At 39.9% G+C, this 19,561-nt stretch overlaps 1 protein-coding gene and 1 long non-coding RNA gene across 3 annotated transcripts in view; both read right to left on the reverse strand.

Moving 5' to 3' along the window:
• Positions 1 to 19,561, reverse strand: part of sms (spermine synthase) — a 135,825-nt gene that overhangs the window by 31,988 nt on the left and 84,276 nt on the right. For both annotated transcript variants that reach the window (XM_047018165.1, XM_047018166.1), the window contains one exon: positions 7,624 to 7,778. In XM_047018165.1, coding sequence (XP_046874121.1) covers positions 7,624 to 7,778 — 155 coding nt within the window. The remainder of the gene's footprint in view (positions 1 to 7,623; positions 7,779 to 19,561) is intronic.
• Positions 4,343 to 7,617, reverse strand: LOC124466349. Its single transcript, XR_006955923.1, has 3 exons — positions 7,128 to 7,617; positions 6,631 to 6,669; positions 4,343 to 6,282 (listed from the first exon to the last, which is right to left on the reverse strand). It is a non-coding gene; the product is annotated as an uncharacterized LOC124466349 (long non-coding RNA).

Raw genomic sequence — 19,561 nt, forward strand, 5'->3', positions numbered from 1 at the left:
GAACAGCCTTTTCTAGTTATTGTTATATCAACTTCTTAGTTCTTCCGCCGTTTTTTTAGCCTTTAACTAGTCCTGTATACTTTCACCGATTCCTACACTTTTTGTATCAAAACGTTCAGCTCCTTCAGAAGATGTTGGCTATGACTTCTGGTATTTCAGCTAGAGACACCATTCAACCTTTAAAATGTTCACAAGACATTCAGCTATTCCCAAATGATTCAGCTTTTTCAAATATATTCAGCCAATTTGGAATCGTGACAGTTTCAAATACATGACAAATTTAGCTCCTTCTTGATTTTTATGATTGAGCAGCCAGCAGAGTGGCACACTCTGCTGGCTGCTCTTTTTCTGATATTCAAGTAAATTGTCAAACAAATCCCTCTGACGTTCATATATTTTAACTTACAGCAACAAGTTATACCTTAAAATGTAGGAAAACGTGTCCTCTTTCAGCCAATGTAACTACTAAAGAGCTCACATTTACAGATTTTCAGCTTTGAGCCTTGAAGCGAGTGCAGCCTTTCAAATTCTCTCACTAACTTCAATGGAGAGGTGGGTAAAATTTGTCAGAGAATTTCGAAAGTAGACGTGATTTTAAACTGCCGGTAGAGTCGTATTTCTGACCGCACAGACATATAAAGGACATATCTGGTTTCTCATTTTTTGGATTGGACGAATAGTTTTGCGTCTAGGTTAACTTGTTTGAGGTGTGGATTCCAGCTAAATGTGTTTTTTCTCTCTGTCCAGTTCGTTAGCGATCACAGCTACCCCATCACCGTGGCAACCAAACAGACACGCACCATGAAAGCAGAATTTGGTGACGTTTTGGAAACTGCCAAAAGAGTTGTACTTCTGACCGCACAGACACATAAAGGATATCAATGGTTTCGGCAGAGTCTTGGGCCTCGGAAAATATCTGTATTTTTGGGATTGGATGTACAGTTTTGCGTCTAGGTTAACTTGTTTGAGGTGTGGATTCTAGCTACATTTCTCATAATCGAGTTAGCACGATGGCTCTCCATAACTAAAAACGGTTCGACTTTTTTTCCACAATCGACCAAACAAGATATGTACATTGAGCTTAAAGTGTACATAATCTAGCTAGATCGTTTTTATTTTAGCAAGTTTTACAGAAATCTGCAAAAATCGAGGCTCACTGTCATAGCTGACCGTCACGAACAGCCAAACCAGGCCTTGGGTAAGTGTTTGCTGCAGCTGGCGTTAATCCTACGAACAAACGCTAAGTAACTGGAAAACTTTTCCTGTTATTTGATGATATTGAACACATAATGTAAAGTATCTTGTCTTTACTCTAAATATCTTCTCCGTTTTCAATTTGAAGTTGTACATCTAGCTTGTGTACGAAATCTTCCATTGCATCCTCTCTAGCTTCACGCCTTCGGTTATTATTCAAGCCTACGGTGTTAATACATACCACTTTGACACACTTGCAAGAAATGATCCGCTGCTTAGATGTATCATGATCTTGTTATTTACGTATAAAAAACTCACCAGGGACATGGACAAAATCGGCAACCCTGCACTATGAATTATTATTTTGAGTTCATCTTAAAGTGTCTGAACAGGACTGGGTGTGCAGTTACGCATGATTAGTTTCTTCTCCGTCTTGAACCTGAAACCTAGATTCTAGGTTAGAAATGTTGCCAGTCTGTTGCCAATGACCAACGGTTGCTACCTTTTTCCAGCAAGTTCGAGTCATTCCAGTGTTGTCCTTTTACCTTCAAATTCGTTCAACCCAGACTTCAGCAACTGGTTTTCTGCTCAATTTTCACAATTTCCTGCAGCTCATCTTTCTGAAATGTTCCCCTTTTTTTTTTGCATTGTTCTTCTTCTTTTCTTCTGTTTTCTGCCCTCATCTTGCTCCAGGTCCTTTCAAAAATACCTTTCACAGCAGTACCTTCCAACTGCCAGTACTTTTGCATTTTTCTTCTCTTTTCTGTACTTTTCTGCCTTCATCTTGCTGCAGGTCCTTTATAACATACATTTCAGGCCTTTTGAAACTCCAGCAAATAATCTTCTGCTAAATTTTCTAATTTGTATGCATTGTTCCTCTTCTTTCTGATTTTTTTCACTTTTTGTTTTGCATTTTTCTTATCTTTTCTGTAGTTTTAATCCTTCGTCCAGCTCCAGCCCCTATTTAAAATACCTTTCGGGCGCTTTGAAGCTTCGGCTTATAACTTTCTACAAAATGTTCAGCTTTTTTAGCATGGTCAGCTATCCCCATTCAGGTTTTCAGCATTCTCACTGCTGTTTCGCAGGAACAGCCTTTTCTAGTTATTTATTTTCCCACCCTAACTCGTCCGTCAATTCTTGCACTACACAGACAACGTCGATGTCAAAATGTTTGTCTTGGTCACGATTGCATTGCTTGTATTGGATTTTACATTCCACTGCACGGTGTATGTTTAATTTTAGTCTTTGTGGCGATAAGTGAAGCAAACGGTGGTTAAATAGCTAGCCACAGTCACTAATGTCACTAACATCACAAACCCATGCCCTCGTTAACTTCTGGGAGATAGCTAGGAACTTAAAACTGCAAGACAGCTGCAGAAAAGCCACAGGCAAGGCCAGGGTGATAACTATTTGGTCATTTAACATTGTGATAAAAAACACAATTGTGAAATGTAACGTACAATACGATACAAGTGTACAATACAAAGGATAATGTACAAGCTGCAACTCCAGTTGACACAAGGTGAAACTCACTTTCCTTCAGTTGAACGGATACTGAGAACAATTACAGAGTGAAGAAGGAGCCGTCAGAGCAGTTACCATTGCACTCAAAGTCCCCACGTAAGTATGGCTCAGAGCAGATGTGCAGTTATAATATCCTCCTCCCTCCTTTCAGTCACCACTGCCCTCCAGTCTGCCAGAGCGGCTTCGAGGTCATCCGTCATCATTCTGCTGGACCTTTCTGCGGCGTTCGATACGGTTAACCACCAGATCCTGCTCTCCAGACTTTCTGAGATGGGGATTACTGGCACTGCACTCCAGTGGATCTCATCCTACCTGTCGGGAAGATCCTACCAGGTCTCCTGGGGAGGCAAACTGTCAGACCCTCGCCATCTCTCCACTGGTGTCCCACAGGGATCCGTCCTTGGACCCCTCCTCTTCTATCTGTACACCACCTCACTTGGACCAATCATCACCTCCCATGGCTTCTCCTACCACTGCTACGCTGACGACACGCAGCTGTACCTGTCGTTCCCCCCGACCGATCCGGGGATCTCAGCTAGGATTGAGGCCTGCCTCGCAGACATCTCCGCCTGGATGACCGAGCACCACCTCCAGCTGAACCTTGCCAAAACGGAACTTCTCATCATCTCGGCCAAACCCTCCATCTCCCACGACCTCTCAATCACCCTGGGATCTGCGACGGTGACCCCCTCATCCTCTGCCAGGAATCTTGGGGTTACCATGGATGACGAGCTCTCCCTCACGGCCCACATTGCTGCGGTCTCCCGGTCGTGTAGATTCACCCTCTACAACATCCGGAAGATCAGGAGATACCTGTCTGAGCACTCCACCCAGCTGCTTGTCCAAGCAATGGTCCTCTCCAAGTTGGACTACTGCAACTCGCTGCTCGCTGGTCTCCCAGCATGCGCAACCCGCCCTCTTCAGAGGATTCAGAACGCAGCGGCCAGCCTGGTCTACAATCTACCCAGACGCTGCCACGTTACCCCGCTCCTCATCTCCCTCCACTGGCTACCCTTAACGGCCCGCATCAGATTCAAGACCCTGGTACTGACCTTCCGAGCAGTGAACGGGACTGCACCCGACTACATCAAGTCTCTCCTGCAGCCTTACACCCCCACCCGCCACCTACGGTCTTCTTCAGACAACCGCCTGGTGGTCCCACCGCTCAAGACTGCCCGGTCCCAACACAAGCTCTTCTCCTGCCTGGCCCCCCAATGGTGGAATCAACTCCCTACCTCCATCAGAGACACAGACTGTCTCTCCACCTTCAAGAGAAGGCTCAAGACGCACTTGTTCCGGGAGTACAACGGTACTTAGGAATGGTTTGCTGAACCCAACGCTAGTTTCCTCAAGGATCACAATGACTCTTGCTTAGACTGTTGCTCTTGTTGGTTAGTGGTAGCTGATTTAAACTGTTATATTTAATCCTATTTGTATTGCTTTCTACAGGTACACTTGCACTTAGAGATTAATGTTGTGTAATTGTAATTTGCTTAACTACATGCTCTTATGGTTTCTTCCCTTTAGCATTTATTTTTGGTTGTTCACAATGTGTACTTCTGTTTTTGGCTACCTGCAATGCTTTGGGGCTATCTTGTTGTTATTATTAGTGACCTATGCACTTTGTAAAGCTCTCTCTTGGAAGTCGCTTTGGATAAAAGCGTCTGCTAAATGAATACATGTAAATATAATATGGGTGTAGTAATATTGTAGTTGACTAATCATGTACACCTCACTCAAGTCAACTGCAGTAGAGTATCCTATTATTATTTAAATAATTTAGAACACTTATAGCTCATCAGCCATGCCTATACCTAATTATGACAGGCCACAATTTCATATTTTAACAGTTTTCTGCAACTGAACAGAATCTTGCATAAACATTTTGGTTGGAATTGGTATTATTTTCAGATGTATAACAGTGATGGATTGTGAGATTGTATTGTGAGAAAAAAGATTTGGTTTCTTTCACTTACATCCTTTTATGTGCTATTAAATCATACTGAGCATGTGCATAAGTCATGCTGTTGGGGAAATAGTGAGCTCTAAGGGATATGCATGTTGAAATGAGTGGTCTCCTCAAGAGTTTGGAGGATTAGAGTCACGGTGAGTTGTGTATAAAGAGAGCTCCTACACTATTATTTTAGAATGCAATGACTGAACGTCCGAAATCCATACTGATTATGAAAAGGTGTTCCACATTCTGTCTTTATGTAAATAGTGCTTTTGTTTTAGTAATTATGCACATCTGAATGTATATATTATCGAAGTTCAAAATAACAGTGTGGATAGCCAATATTTCATCTCTCTTACATTAGCATAAAATGTTGTGATTCATGCTACTGCATTACGGAGATGTCATTTCTGCCAGGTACATGTTTTGTATTGTCTTTGAATATTTCCATGGTATTTTGTTATTTCCATTGGATATTGTACTTTGTAATTCAACTTGTATTGACAACATCAGAGTTCGGAGGATTAGAGTCACGCATATAATGTTGTGATCCACGCTACTGCACTACGGAGTCCCAACTCATTGTCATTTGTGCTAGGTGAATAAACTGATGAACAGGACACATGTCTCCTGCCTTCTTTGTAAAACTACACAACGCAGATGAAATCAAGGGGGTTACATATGCTTATGCATGTTGAAATATTAATAATAGCTGAATATTCCAAATATTCACTTGTGTAATATCAGTGTGTATATCTAGGTATGTGAAATAATTCTAATATATCTCTTAATGACATTCTGCATATTCTGATATTGTAAATTACTGGTTCAGCCCTGCAGAACTTGCTTTCTTGATTGAATACGCGTCAACCATGAACCCAATCTACAAGGCACTCAACATATTGTGGGGACAGGTGGATGTTCACGTGGAATGGCTGGTGCCCACTATAACCATCCAAACTGATGTTTGGCCGCCTCAAAACATCATCCAAGTTCTGCCAGCCACTGATTACTGCCCTTCAAGAAGGAATACAGCAGCAGTTTGGAGACATGCTTGCTGACCCTGAGCTCATTGCACATCGTGGACAAGCAATGAGGACTTGCTGAAGGTGGGTAAGTAATTTAAATGGTTATTTAATTGGCAAGTGTTCAATTGGAAAGTAAGCCTGGCAAAGGACCTATCTGGTTCCAAAAAGTTGATCCAAAAATATGTTATAGTCACTAGGAGAAAAAAGACCAAAGCCATAGTTATCACGATTATCATGATGGTTATAGAGACAAACATTATTCTTAAAATAATGTTTCCTTTATTCTGTGTTGGGGTTGTTCTGTGTAGGCATGGACTACATCAAGGAATACATAGAGGATGAGCCAGTCGCATCACCAGTTAGTAATTCTGGGTCAGAGGAGGAGGACTCCTTTGGCCTTATGAAGGGAAACGTCCGGGAAACCACAGCACAACTGGATGCCTACCTGGGGAACTCAGCTACCTCCATAGACACCCTAAAGTCAGTGCCCACAGTTAACAATTTGTCCTTTAAGCTCAACACGCCGTTGCCTGCCTCTGCGGCATGTGAACCAAGTCTTTAGTACAGCAGGGCAAATTTGTTCTGCAAAAAGAGGCAGAATAGGGGTGAATTTTTTTTAAAACCAACTCTTGTTGAAATTGAACAAAAGGTTCTGTTAATGCAAAGTTGATGAATGGGCTCTGAATGGCACTTATACTGCCATGTTCTTGTGTTAGAATTTGTTTTGCACAAACGTTTGGCTGCCTGGCCAATGGTCACATTTTCATTTCAAGGTCCTTCATTTTAAATTTCTCATTCTAAGATCTGCCTTGTTCTGACCAGTTTTACATTTCCATTTGTTTTTTCATGTTCCATGTTTTAATTTTTTACACGTTTACAATTAAATAAAAGATTTAAAGATATAACATGTAATTGTATTGCAGATAATACCTGGTAGATAACTTGTCATCCGTAAAATTGTAAATTAGACTGTGAACAGTAGTACAGAGGGTAAGCACAATAAGTACACCAACCTTTCCAATAAACACATGTTGTTGCTTATAAATAGTACTTGTAGTTACATCTGTAGAGGCATAAGTATTACCAGTAGCTATATCTGCATCCTTTATCAAAATGGCACAGCCTAGACATTGAGACAATCCATTGCGTGAGTACTTTTAATACTTAAAGTACATTTAAAAGTAAGTAATTTGAACTTTTACTTAAGTAGGATTAGTACTTGTAGTACTTTTACATTTATTTAAGTATATATTTTCCTGAGTACTTGTACTTTCACTTAGGTACCAAACTTCAGTACTTCCTCCATCGCTGGTAAAGCAGTTAATTGAAAATAAGAAAATAGAAATTATGAAAAGCCAGTCCAGAGTCCTGAATTTTGAAAATCTCTGAAAAATCTTTGGCGACAAAGTTAAGGCTAAGAAACTCACTACAGTTACTGAACTGTGGAAGACACTGGAAGAAGAGAGGACCAAATCACATCATGGCAGTGGGAGAAACTCGTGATGTCCAGCGGCTGCAGAAAGGGTCTATTTTGATCAGTTTTCCCACAAAATAAAGGTTTTTGGTGAAATGCCTTGGTTATTTTGTAAAACATGTAAGTAGAAGAGTGTTGTACCCACAGCTAATATTCGTTAATTTTTTTAGCAATGAAGATTAACAATATTTCAGAAAAGAATCTAGTGTTTATAAATTGTTCCCTTATTTTGATCTCCAGTGTATACCATTGAACATATGTGTAAAAACAAAACAAAGAACTATTAATTTGTATTATTTATACTGATTACTTTGAACAAATAAACAGGAAAATTACCAATTTGACTAATTTCCCCTTGTGACTTTTTGGCTGTAGGACGTTCCCTTCCAGACCTCCCTAAATTGAGCACTTTTTGTCAACAAAGATTGAGCTTCCTATTGAAAGGATATCTCCAACATGGTTATCATCTTTGGCTTCAGTTTGAGGACCTCAGCGAGGATACCTCCATCTCCACCCCCTAGGATGAGCACCTCCTTCCCAGTGTAGTTCTCTCGCCCACCACCGATTATGGCTTGGGTGTAGGGCAGGTCGCTTTCTGCAAGGTCTAGGGTATAAACAAAAGACAAATTTCACTGTGTCAAAGCAAGAAATAACTTGTAAGCAATGACAAACGATAAAATAAAAGCAGGGTTTGATCTTGCAATTGGTATTCTCTTTTCCTTCTCCAGTTGCATATTCATAACATCAAACACCATTTAACAGAAATGTAAAGATTCTCAAGATTAATAATGAAGTATAATACAACTTATTAACAGACTACAAAAACTACCCTGCTAAAAACTAAAGTTTCAGGGAACTGGCCCACCTCCGTTAAGTTTTTATTCTAAATATATTGTTCAAAGTACACATAAAGAAAATACAAAAATACCTTGATAATTTTGCTACCTAATCAATTGTGACAAAATCCCTATACACTTCCTAGGAGAACAACCAACCTACAGCGTGTTGTTTGCAGCAATGTAGCAATAATCTGACTAGCAAACCTCATGCAGATTTACTATATAATTAGGGTAAATGTAACCCAGGGTTACAGGGCACAGATTCAAACTAGTAGTTAAGACAATCATTTGTAACTAACCAGTAACAAATAAATAACATTTGTCAACAACAATGATTAAAAGCATTTATTAACTTAATAAATAATACAATTATTCAAATTTAATGGAATCACAGTTTCATACTGTGGGTCTATGTACATTTTTATTTTATTGTCATTTATTGTGATAATTATTATTCCTCCGTCAGGAGGAACACTATTGTAATTGTTGGTATTAGGAACCCCTATTATTAGGGTTCCTCCGGTAGCAGGGAACCTATTGTTTTTGTTAGTATGTAGGGTTCCTCCGGTAGGAAGGAAACCTATTGTTATTGTTGGTATTTTTATTAGGGTTCCTCCGTCAGGAGGACCCTATTGTAATTGTTGGTATTATTATTATTATTGTAATTTATCTCATTAACACATAGGCAAAAAGTTTTGAAATTTGGCATATTGATACAACAGGCCACAACAACGGCCCAAACACAGACTGGCCCACATCAGACCATAGGGGGCGCCACAGGCCACGCCCAAATGTCCACTTTTCAGAGTGATTGCATTTCCATCCGATTGCTCAAATTCTTCTGAAACTGTGTGCATGCCTCATTTTTCATGAGGAACAAAAAAGCCTCAAGGACCCATAAGGTCCGCCATGATGGATTTTCCTGTACAGTGATAATTTGGGAAAACCTTCAAAATTCCTCTTCTCTTGAACCAAAGGTCTAATTGACTTGAAATTTGGTACAGATATGTATCATTGACGTATTTAGAAATGTCACTTAAGGCAATTGAATCAAGTACAAAATGGCTGAAAGGGGTGTATTTATGTAAATGTCCACATTGCCTCAATATGTTTGTGTCACTAAATCAAATGTCATTTTGAATGATGGGTTTTCAAACCTAATAGGCTTTAAGGTGACACGCCCCTGAAGTACTATAAACAATTTCACCTTGATATGTCAAAATATGACTGAATTACAGCTGTTTGAACTTGGACCAAATCTGACAATGCTCGCCATGGAGAAACATCTTTTTTTCTTATCCAGTTACTGAACTTTGCGTATTCCATGCCTGGGAATGGCTCAATTGGCAATTGAATCAGATCCAAAATGGCTGAAAGAGGTGTATTTATGTAAATGTACACATTGCCTCAATTTCTTTGTGTCAATAAATCAAATATCATTTTGACTGATGGTTTTTCAAACCTAATATGGTTCAAGATGACATCCTTCTGAAGTACCATAAACAATTTCACATTGGTATGTTAATATGATTGAATTAGAGCTGTTTCAACCTTGGCTGAATCTAACAACGCTTACCATAGGAGAAACAGCTTACTTTTTAATACAGTTACTGAACATGACACTATTCAACACTCAGAAAAGCTCAATGGGCTGGGATAGTGACCTGTAAAGTATAAGGTAGTAGGTTGGAATCCAGCCATTATCTTTTGGCCTGTCATCATTTTGATTATCTGTTTAGTTCAATAGGATGACATTATTCTGAAGTCCCACAAAAATTTCACCTTGGTATGTAAAAATATGATTGAATTAGAGCAGTTTCAACGTTGGCTGAATCTAATAACGCTTACCACAGGAGAAACAGCTTACTTTTTAATACAGTAACTGAACATGACGATATTCATCACTGAGAATAGCTCAATGGGCTGGGATGATGACCTGTAAAGTATAAGGTCGTAGGTTGGAATCCAGCCGTAATCTTTTGGCCATTCATAATTTTTATTATCTGTTTAGTGAAACAGGATGACATCATTCTGAAATACCCTGCACAAATTCATTCAATTTCACCTTGAAATTCCTGGCCTTTGTCCCAAAGCTGACCAAAGTTAATACTCTGCCCTTTCTATTCATACAATCTCAACAGTTGGTGTGTAGCAGAGACGATAGAGACTGACTTGTAACCAGTGCTCGAAGTGGGCCGGTGCTCACCGGTACGCAGTACCGGCGCCTCTATATTTTACTTTTAAGCGTACCGGCACCTCTATATTTTACTTTTAAGCGTACCGCCACCTTTTCTTGCCTACCAATACGCAAGAAAGGGTGCCGGACAAGGTTTTACCAAGGTTTTACGGCAATGTTTATTTTACACACATCTCAAAACACTATTTTGCGCTCAAATAAAAGCCAAAAAAGTTGTCTTGCGAGCTACGCACCCTCGCATTAAGTATCAAACTCCCGAACTAGCATCACATCAAACACAGACTATGCATGCATTAGCAGGGCAGCTGTGGTGGCGTATAGGTTACAGGGCCCGGTTCTGGTGGGCCGGTCTGGATCAAAGTCCAGGGGCTATTTTTACTCCCAGTCCGTCCCTGCCGCCCTGCAACATTAAGCCACCCCCCTGATAAAATATGTTCCCGCGGCTATGCATTTATGTTGTTGATAAATAACAATAAATTGTTGTTGTACCAGCAATGACTCCAAGTTTTGTTTTTCACTGTAGGAATCTCAAACTTCATAATGATATGCCAATGCAAATGAGTACCGGCACCTTTTGTTCCCCACTTCAAGCACTGCTTGTAACCTTATGGTCATGAGTTCAAATCCCCATTCAGCCTATTGTTGTTGGCCAAACATGAAGTAGTTTTGCTCTTTTGTAGTCCAACTCTCGATCTTCTACAGTGTACATGTTTATAATATTTTGCGGAGGAACCCGCATCGCTGCTTGCAGCTATATTTAGGTTCCTCCGGTAGGAGGGAACCTATTGTTATTGTTGGTATTCTTCTTATTATTTTTCTTCTCCTTGCGCCCCAATATCTCAAAAAGTCCCTTGTCATAAATTTTCTAATTTGGCACATTGATACTACATCCAAGTGGGTACCCCCACACCAAATATGGGCCACATCGGACCATAGGGGGTGCCACAGGCCACACCCAAATGTCCGATTTTCAAAGTGATTGCATTTCCACCTTATTGCTCCAATTCTTCTGAAACTTGGTATGCATGCCTCATTTTTCATGGGGAACAAAAAAGCCTCAAAGACCCATAAGGTCCGTCATGATGGATTTTCCTGTACAGTAATAATTTTGAAAAACCTTCAAAATTCCTCTTCTCTTGAACCAAAGGTCTAATTGACTTGAAATTTGGTACAGATATGTATCATTGAAGTATTGAGAAATGTTACTTAAGGCAATTGAATCAAGTACAAAATGTCTGAAAGGGGTGTATTTATGTAAATGTCCTCATTGCCTCAATATGTTTGTGTCACTAAATCAAATGTATTTTTGAAGGATGGTTCAAACCTAATAGGCTTTAAGGTGACATGCCTCTGAAGTACCATGCAAAGTTTTACCTTGATATGTCAAAATTTGACTGAATTACAGGTGTTTGAACTTGGACCAAATCTGATCATGCTCGCCATTGGAGAAACAGCTTTTTTGATTATCCAGTTATTGAACTTTGTGGATTCCATGCCTGGGAATTGCTCAATTGGCTGAGATGTTGTGCTGGTACGCAAAGGGTTGTAGGTTCAAAACCAGTCAGATAACGCTAATGGTTATCTCTAATAAAGTAAATTGATTGTTCAGGTGGATCCCTTGTCTGTTGCACAAATTCATTTCAGTAACCTAAGCCAGGACACATCCCCACTAATGCTAGGCATGATTTGAAATTCCCTTCCATGACAAGTTATGGCACTCCAAACAACCTTTTAAAAAAACTATAAGTAAGTTATTCTTTACAGTAGCAACCCCGTTGTCCCATTTTTATAGGAAATGTACAAGCAGTTTCAACTTTGGCTGAATCTGACACCGCTTACCACAGGAGAAACTGCTTACTTCTTTATACAGTAACTGAACATGAAAATATTCAACACTGAGAATAGCTCAATGAGGAGTCAGGTGGCTGAGCGGTGAGGGAGTCGGGCTAGTAATCAGAATGTTACCGGATCGATTCCCCGCCGTGCCAAATGACGTTGTGTCCTTGGGCAAGGCACTTCACCCCACTTGCCTCGGGGGGAATGTCCCTGTACTTACTGTAAGTCGCTCTGGATAAGAGCGTCTGCTAAATGACTAAATGTAAATGTCAATGGGCTGGGATGGTGACCTGTAAAGTATAAGGTAGTAGGTTGGAATACAGCCATAATCTTTTGACCTGTCATTATTTTGATTATCTGTTTAGTTCAATAGGATGACATCATTCTGAAGTACCACAAACAATTTCACCTTGGTATGTCAAAATATGATTGAATTAGAGCGGTTTGAACGTTGGCTGAATCTAACAACTTTTACCACAGGAGAAACAGCTTACTTTTTTATACAGTAACTGAACATGAAAATATTCAACACTGAGAATAGCTCAATGGGCTGGGATGGTGACCTGTAAAGAATAAGGTCGTAGGTTAGAATCCAGCCATAATCTTTTGGCCTGTCATAATTTTGACTATCTGTTTAGTTCAATAGGATGACATCATTCTGAAGTACCGAAAACAATTTCATGCAATTTCAACTTGTAATTCCTAACCTTTGTCCCAAAGCTGACCAAAGCTAATACTCTGCCCTTTCTATTCATACAATCTCAACAGTTGGTGTGTAGCAGAGAGGATCGAGACTGACTTGTCAGCTTCATGAGTAAGATCATGAGTTCAAATCCCCGTTCAGCCTATTGTTTTTGGCCAAACATGAAGTAGTTTTGCTCTCTTGTTGTACAACTCTCGATCTTCTACAGTGTACATGTTTATAATATTTTGCGGAGGAACCCACATCGCTGCTTGCAGCTATATTTATTATTATTATTATTAATTTTATTTTCCTTGCGCCCCAATATCTCCAAAAGTCCCTTGTCATTAATGTTGTAATTAGGCACATTGATAATACATCCAGGTGGGTACGCCCACACCAAATATGGGCCACATCGGACCATAGGGGGCGCCACAGGCCACGCCCAAAAGTCCAATTTTCAAAGTAATGGCATTTCCACCCCATTGCTCCAATTCTTCTGAAACTTGGTGTGCATGCCTCATTGTTCATGAGGAACAGAAAAGCCTCAAGGACCCATAAGGTCCGCCATGATGGATTTTCCTGTACAGTGATAATTTGGGAAAACCTTCAAAATTCCTTTTCTCTTGAACCTCTCTTGAATTTGTCATTTTGAATGATGGTTTTTCAAACCTAATAGGCTTTAAGGTGACACCCCCCTGAAGTACCGTGCGTGTACCGTGCGTGTACCGTTTCACAACGTGTACCGTTTCACCTTGCTATGTGAAAATATGACTGAAATATAGTTGCGATGCGGGTTCCTCCGGAAACTGGCAAAATATTATTCAAATTTACATTGTAGAAGGTCAAGAGTTGGACAACAAAAGAGCAAAACTTCTTCATGTTGGGCCAACTACAATAGGCTGAATGGGGATTTGAGAGCGTAAGGTTACAAGGCAGCCTCTATATCCTTTCTGCTACACACTAACTGTTGAGAATGTATGAGTAGAAAGGGCAGAGTATTAGCTTTGGAAAAAGGTTAAGAAACGGTTGACATTTCAAAGTGGAATTGCATGAAATTGCGCATGGTATTTCATAACAATGTCATCCTGTTTAACTAAACAGATATTCAAATTTAAGACAGGCTAAAAGACTGCGGCTGGATTCAAACCTACAACCTTATACTTTGCAGGTCACTGTCCAGTCCATTGAGCTATTCTCAGTGTTGAATATTGTCATGTTCAGTTACTGTATAAAAAAGTAAGCTGTTTCTTCTGTGGTAACAGTTGTTAGATTCAGACAAAGTTTAAACTACTCAAATTCAATCATATTTTGACATACCAAGGTGAAATTGTTGATGGTACTTCAGAGTGATGTCAACTTGAACCCAATAAGGTTTGAAAACCATCAATCAAAATGATATTTGATTTATTGACACAAAGATATTGAGGCAATGTGGACATGTACATAAATACACCACTTTCAGACATTTTGTATTACATTTTTCATTCCATTTCCCCCTATATAAAAACACAATCCATGCCGTTTACCTCCCTCCCAGCGCATGTCACGCCAAAGCAAAAATGCTGTAGCGGACGCATGAGGTTTAGAAGTCGACCATAAATTGCCTCCCACAATCAAAACACGCTGATCGTAACACTTTCGCGAATTTCTCTAAGATGGCTTTATAAACGAGTAGGGGTTACCTGCAGAGCTGGAGACCCCGGAGAGCCGGAGAGCTGCAGTTTCAGGACCGCAGTTTCAGGGCCGCAGTTCTAGGACCCTAGTTTTATCTGACAGCACCACGTAGCGAATGGAATAAACATGGACCGGAACAAGATTATATTTTCCTGCAGTAGTGAATATTGTAGGATTACGGCTCAGAACAAGATGGACTAGAATCAGAGTGTAAGTAGCTAATGTGAATCGCGTATGGTTATGTTTGAAACAATTCTGGTGTCTTGAATTGGACAACGTTAGCTAGTTAACTTAAACTTTGCTGTCAAAATCATTTCAAGACACTGGAGTGGTTTTCAACGTCAAACTACTTGATTAGCTAGAGCTAACATTCACTAGCTAGCTAGCTCTACACACATAGCTTTAAAAACGAACTGTAAATTGTTACTCTGTTTATTTGTGTAATGAAACAGTAGCGCCACGTAGCTTATGTAAATCAAGTATTGTTCAACATGTTTAAGTTAGCTAATTGTTCAAAACAATTCTGGTACAATTATCTGTTCACTTATGATTTTTAGACTATTTGTTTTATTTTATTGAAACCATAGTGTGATTTTGGCAAGCCCAACTACTGTAGGTGTCTCATGATAAAGCCAGCACATTCATAAAACTTCAAAAAAATGATAGGTTAAAAGCAAGTGGATTTGTTCTGTCAGCTAAACGAAATCTGCAGCCTACTGTCTTAAAAGTTAACCATATAATTTTTGTAGGCCATCATATAGGCTACAGCCTGAGTATGCTGAGGAATCTGTCCCTGCAGGATGCAGAAAAGGTCTTCATCTCTGGATCAGTTTATCATTGGAGGCAAGTAGAGAATGTACATTTTCTGCACAATGCCATACAACTTTATAATCTACTATTAATACCTTTATTATCAACTACTTAAGTAATGCTAATTAATGTACACTACTTTTTTAGGGTAACTGATATTTATGCTTACCTAGAAGTAATATTGTCAGTACTATTTCAGTGAAGTTGAGGAGTTTGATAGGGGGATATCTAAACAACTGCGCACTGAAGGGAAACCATTCAACTAGTGCTGTTACCGACATCACACTATGGGGTTTGAATATTGAAAGGTCAGGAAAAGTTAAATATCCATACTGTTTTTTTATATTAGTTTGTCTTGCTTCTATCTGTCATTGAAGGATGAAGTTGTATGGAGGTCTAGATGGAATTATATGGAGGGGATGGAGTGATATGGAGGGGTGATTGTCATTGTTTGACAATTATTCAAAATAAACAATGTATATCTTGAATCTGCCCTGAGAGTCAACCTTGTGTCTTGCTTCTCTAACATTACACATTTGTAGTAGAGATTGAGTGACTGCAAAAGCCATAGCAAATAGATTAGAACTTCACTTTTCCAGAACTTTGAGGTGTCAGACACATCCAAAATGTAGCATGCACACAGGCATGTGTAGTATTTACAGGAATATGAAAGATGATCTGATCCACTGATGTGGTCAATGTTTTGAGTCATGTCCAATACAAAACATAATCTAGCATGCCAATTAGGGATGTGCATCTCCATCACGAGGACGATCAATACACATCTCGCTGCACTGCCAACGATCCGATACATTAAAGATACATAAAAGCAACAACGAATGCGATACGATTCACCCCTATTAAGATGCAGTGCGATTCGACACAATGAGATTCAATGAGATGTGATGCAAAGGGAATATGATGCTATGCAATTTAATATAATATATATATATTAAAATAACATCAGGCCTGGACCTTGCCTTAAACCAGTCCTTCTTTCCTGTTGTATGTGTTCCATGAATGTAAAAATGGGTAAACTAGTGGCAGTCACAAGCTGCTGTAAACACTGTCATAACACTACACACTAAATTGAACTCATACGTCCTACTTTTCCTACTCATACGTCCTACTTAAGATTTTTCTCAATGACTCATCTATCTCTCGTCTTACATTGTCGTACACAACAGGGATTTGTTTTGTCGTAAAATAGCTTCCTATTCTTGCTAGGGGTACCGCTGGAGCTAGCCACTGACTGTAGCCATAGCTGAATCCGAGGGGGAGGCAGACGTCTCCAAACAAATACCATGTAGCCTCTTCAGGTAGTCACCTACCTGACTACGCACGGCTACCTAAATTAGCCGTGCGCTGCCTGTGTACTTTATAGCAGTACAATATATCGCCAATTGCATGGGTCTTGTCAAATTGCCCATATTTCTTTTAAAATCCGAAGTGTTGCCACACCTTGGATTTATTGCAATTTGTAGGAACGTGTAACTCTTCCTTCGCCAACACTCGTCCGAACACGCCTCCAACTTGCACGAAACTTTGCGGAAAGACTTCACAAGAATCGGCCACTGACAGCAGTGGAGATAAGAGTGTGCTTAAGAAACTATCTAAATATAAAATTATTGGTCACAAATCATTGGTCAAATTTCTAAATACTTAAGGGGTTCGCATACACATAATTCTATATAAATACATCGGATTGTACCGATGCAAAGATGTTAGAAACGATGCATCGCGATTTCATCCCACATTGTCTCCGGTGCACACTTTTTTGATCCGGGCCATCGCATCGTGAGCATTTATGCCGATGCACCGATGCGAATCGGTGACTCTTCCCATCCCTAATGCCCATCCACACCAAAGAAAGCATCCTCATGCAGCCCATCCACCATAGAGGTTCACGACAAGCAGCAAAGAAGGAAGCGGTGGATCCTCCGTAGCACCACCATCCCACATTACTCAAAAAAAATGCTTTTTTTGTGATGATGACATTAAATAAATTTAAGTATAACAGATTAGAGTTAAACTTTCCTCAGATAACTTTGATATTTATGTATAATGGAGCATAAAATAAAATAATGAAACAAATCACAGAATACGTACATTGCATAAGTGACAGTTCATTGCATAAGTTCATTTTGACAGAACCCTGTTTGTGTGTGTGGAATTTAATTTTCTGCAGTATGAATCAAGGATTTACTCATGTTTAGTAGTTGTATTCCCAACAGATGTGGTTACAATTTGTTAAAGGCACTAGAGATATTCCACAAACACAAGCCTAGCATGTGCTTTTAGTTTTTCTAGATAGGAGTGCATGATGCAGGAAAGTAAGGTCAGCATCATCGAGATTTCTACACTTCATGTAGGCAAACTGGAGTTGATCTGCCAGGTTCTGGATTGTCTCTTGTAGTTACAAAAGTATCAGACATTCAAAACTCTTCATCACCACTGATGTAAGAGCTACATGTTGGACGTAATTGGGAAGCCTGGGTCTGCTCTTTTTTGGAACAAGGCAGATGGCAGAGGTCTTCCAAAGAGCTGGAACTGTGTGTTCCAGCTCCTCCAAGGACCAGTTGAACAGTTCACAGAAGACAGGGCCAGTTGTTTGTAGCAGGTCTCCAGGAGCTTGTTATTACTGATGTTATCAGGACATAATGCTTTGTTGACTTTGGCTATTTGGTGAAGTTAAGCCCTCTAGAATGAGTTCAGAGTATCTGCAAAGGTGCCACAATCCTTAAGGCTCATGTTGCAGGGTGTACATGGGTTCTCTGTAGTCCCAGAAAACCTTTAAAGGGGCAATTGACTGGGTTTTTTGGGTATTTCACACTGTTCCTTAAGGTCTCCGAATAGGGTATGTAACATTGGTTGGGTTGAAAATGGCCCGGGTGCTGTTCTATGCCCTCTTACAGATCCTCTGAAATGTTCCCGGGAAAAAACACTAGCTTTTCTCCTTTTATGGTATGCTCATTAATATTTAGATAAGCTGCGCGCTGATTGGTTGCTTATCAACGAGTGAAGCTGGGAGCAAAAACGCAACATGGCCAACAGCAGCACTCGCTGAAACACCAAAGTTGGAGACTTGAAATAAAAACGAGCAAATAAATCTATTGTGTCTACACAACACTGTTTTTAACAGATTGACTATATATTATTTGAAATGATAACATTACTTGTTTCCACTTCTGTTGTTGAAGCAAACTGGATTGACTTAGGTGGGTAGAACGTTAGGCTACAGCTTAGCAACCAAACCATATCGTGATTCTACTCGGCTTCAGTTAGCTAGCTAGGCTAGCTCTAGATATCTTGCTGTAAAATAACATGACAAAGATCTGGACAAACATGCATCGTGAATTGTAGATTTTCATTACACAGGTTATTTATTTGAATGAAACACAGTCAGGAACATGAATCAACGTTAGCCCCATTGCCAATAAACTAGGCTAAATTATCACACATTCCACCTATGCTCTTGCGTTAACTAGCAAGCTAAACTTGTTTACATCATGCATACAGTCTAGGTGTTACTAGTAACAGTTACTAGCAATGCTAACGTATCCTGTATCTAGAACCTGCCTTTCTCCAGTTCTTTCAAATAGATTATCTAGACAGGCGTTAGCAATAAGCCAGACTGCAGTTCGTTTTCTGGCTATTTTTCGGAAACTTCCCTTCTAATGCCGACTACAGCTAGTCTAGCTAGAGATGTGTGTAGAAACGTATTTAGCATTCTACCTGGTATGCTATATATACAGGAAACGTTAGCATTGCTAATAACTGTTAGCACAACATCATACTGTCCTTATAGCTTGCGGTTGCAATGAGCATACGGTTGGAACAGCACCTCTTTCCAGGTTCAGCTTCCTAGCATATCCTGCTTGAAATTGTCCAAGGTTGTCAAAACTGTCTTGGGTGAAATGTTCAGAGCAAATGAATGATTGAGTGTCGAACTTCGCCGGGATCTTCTCATAGACAACAGCAGCCATGCCTGTTGAATGTTTGGCTCCTTGGGAAGACTGTGAGTGTTAGCCTTCCCTGTACAGCCTGGAACACAGCATTTACGACCGTGGTCCATTTTCAATATCCTTGTTATAATTCAAACCGTTCTTCTTTGTAATTCCTTATAAGTAGCCTACACAGAGCAGCGCGCAGCTAAACTAGTATCGGAGATAGACGCTACCTCGGGCTGGTCTGGATGTAAATTCTGGGGCGTGACAAAGATACAGACCAGAGCCAATAAGAGGGCGATCACCGGTCCTACGTAGGACCGGTGGCTTTGTTGAAAAGCTAGCGTTTTACAGCCACATTTTTTCTTTTTGAGATTTGAATAGGAAAGAGGTGTCAAT

Source organism: Hypomesus transpacificus, unplaced genomic scaffold (assembly GCF_021917145.1).
Source record: "Hypomesus transpacificus isolate Combined female unplaced genomic scaffold, fHypTra1 scaffold_94, whole genome shotgun sequence".
Lineage (NCBI taxonomy): Eukaryota > Metazoa > Chordata > Actinopteri > Osmeriformes > Osmeridae > Hypomesus > Hypomesus transpacificus.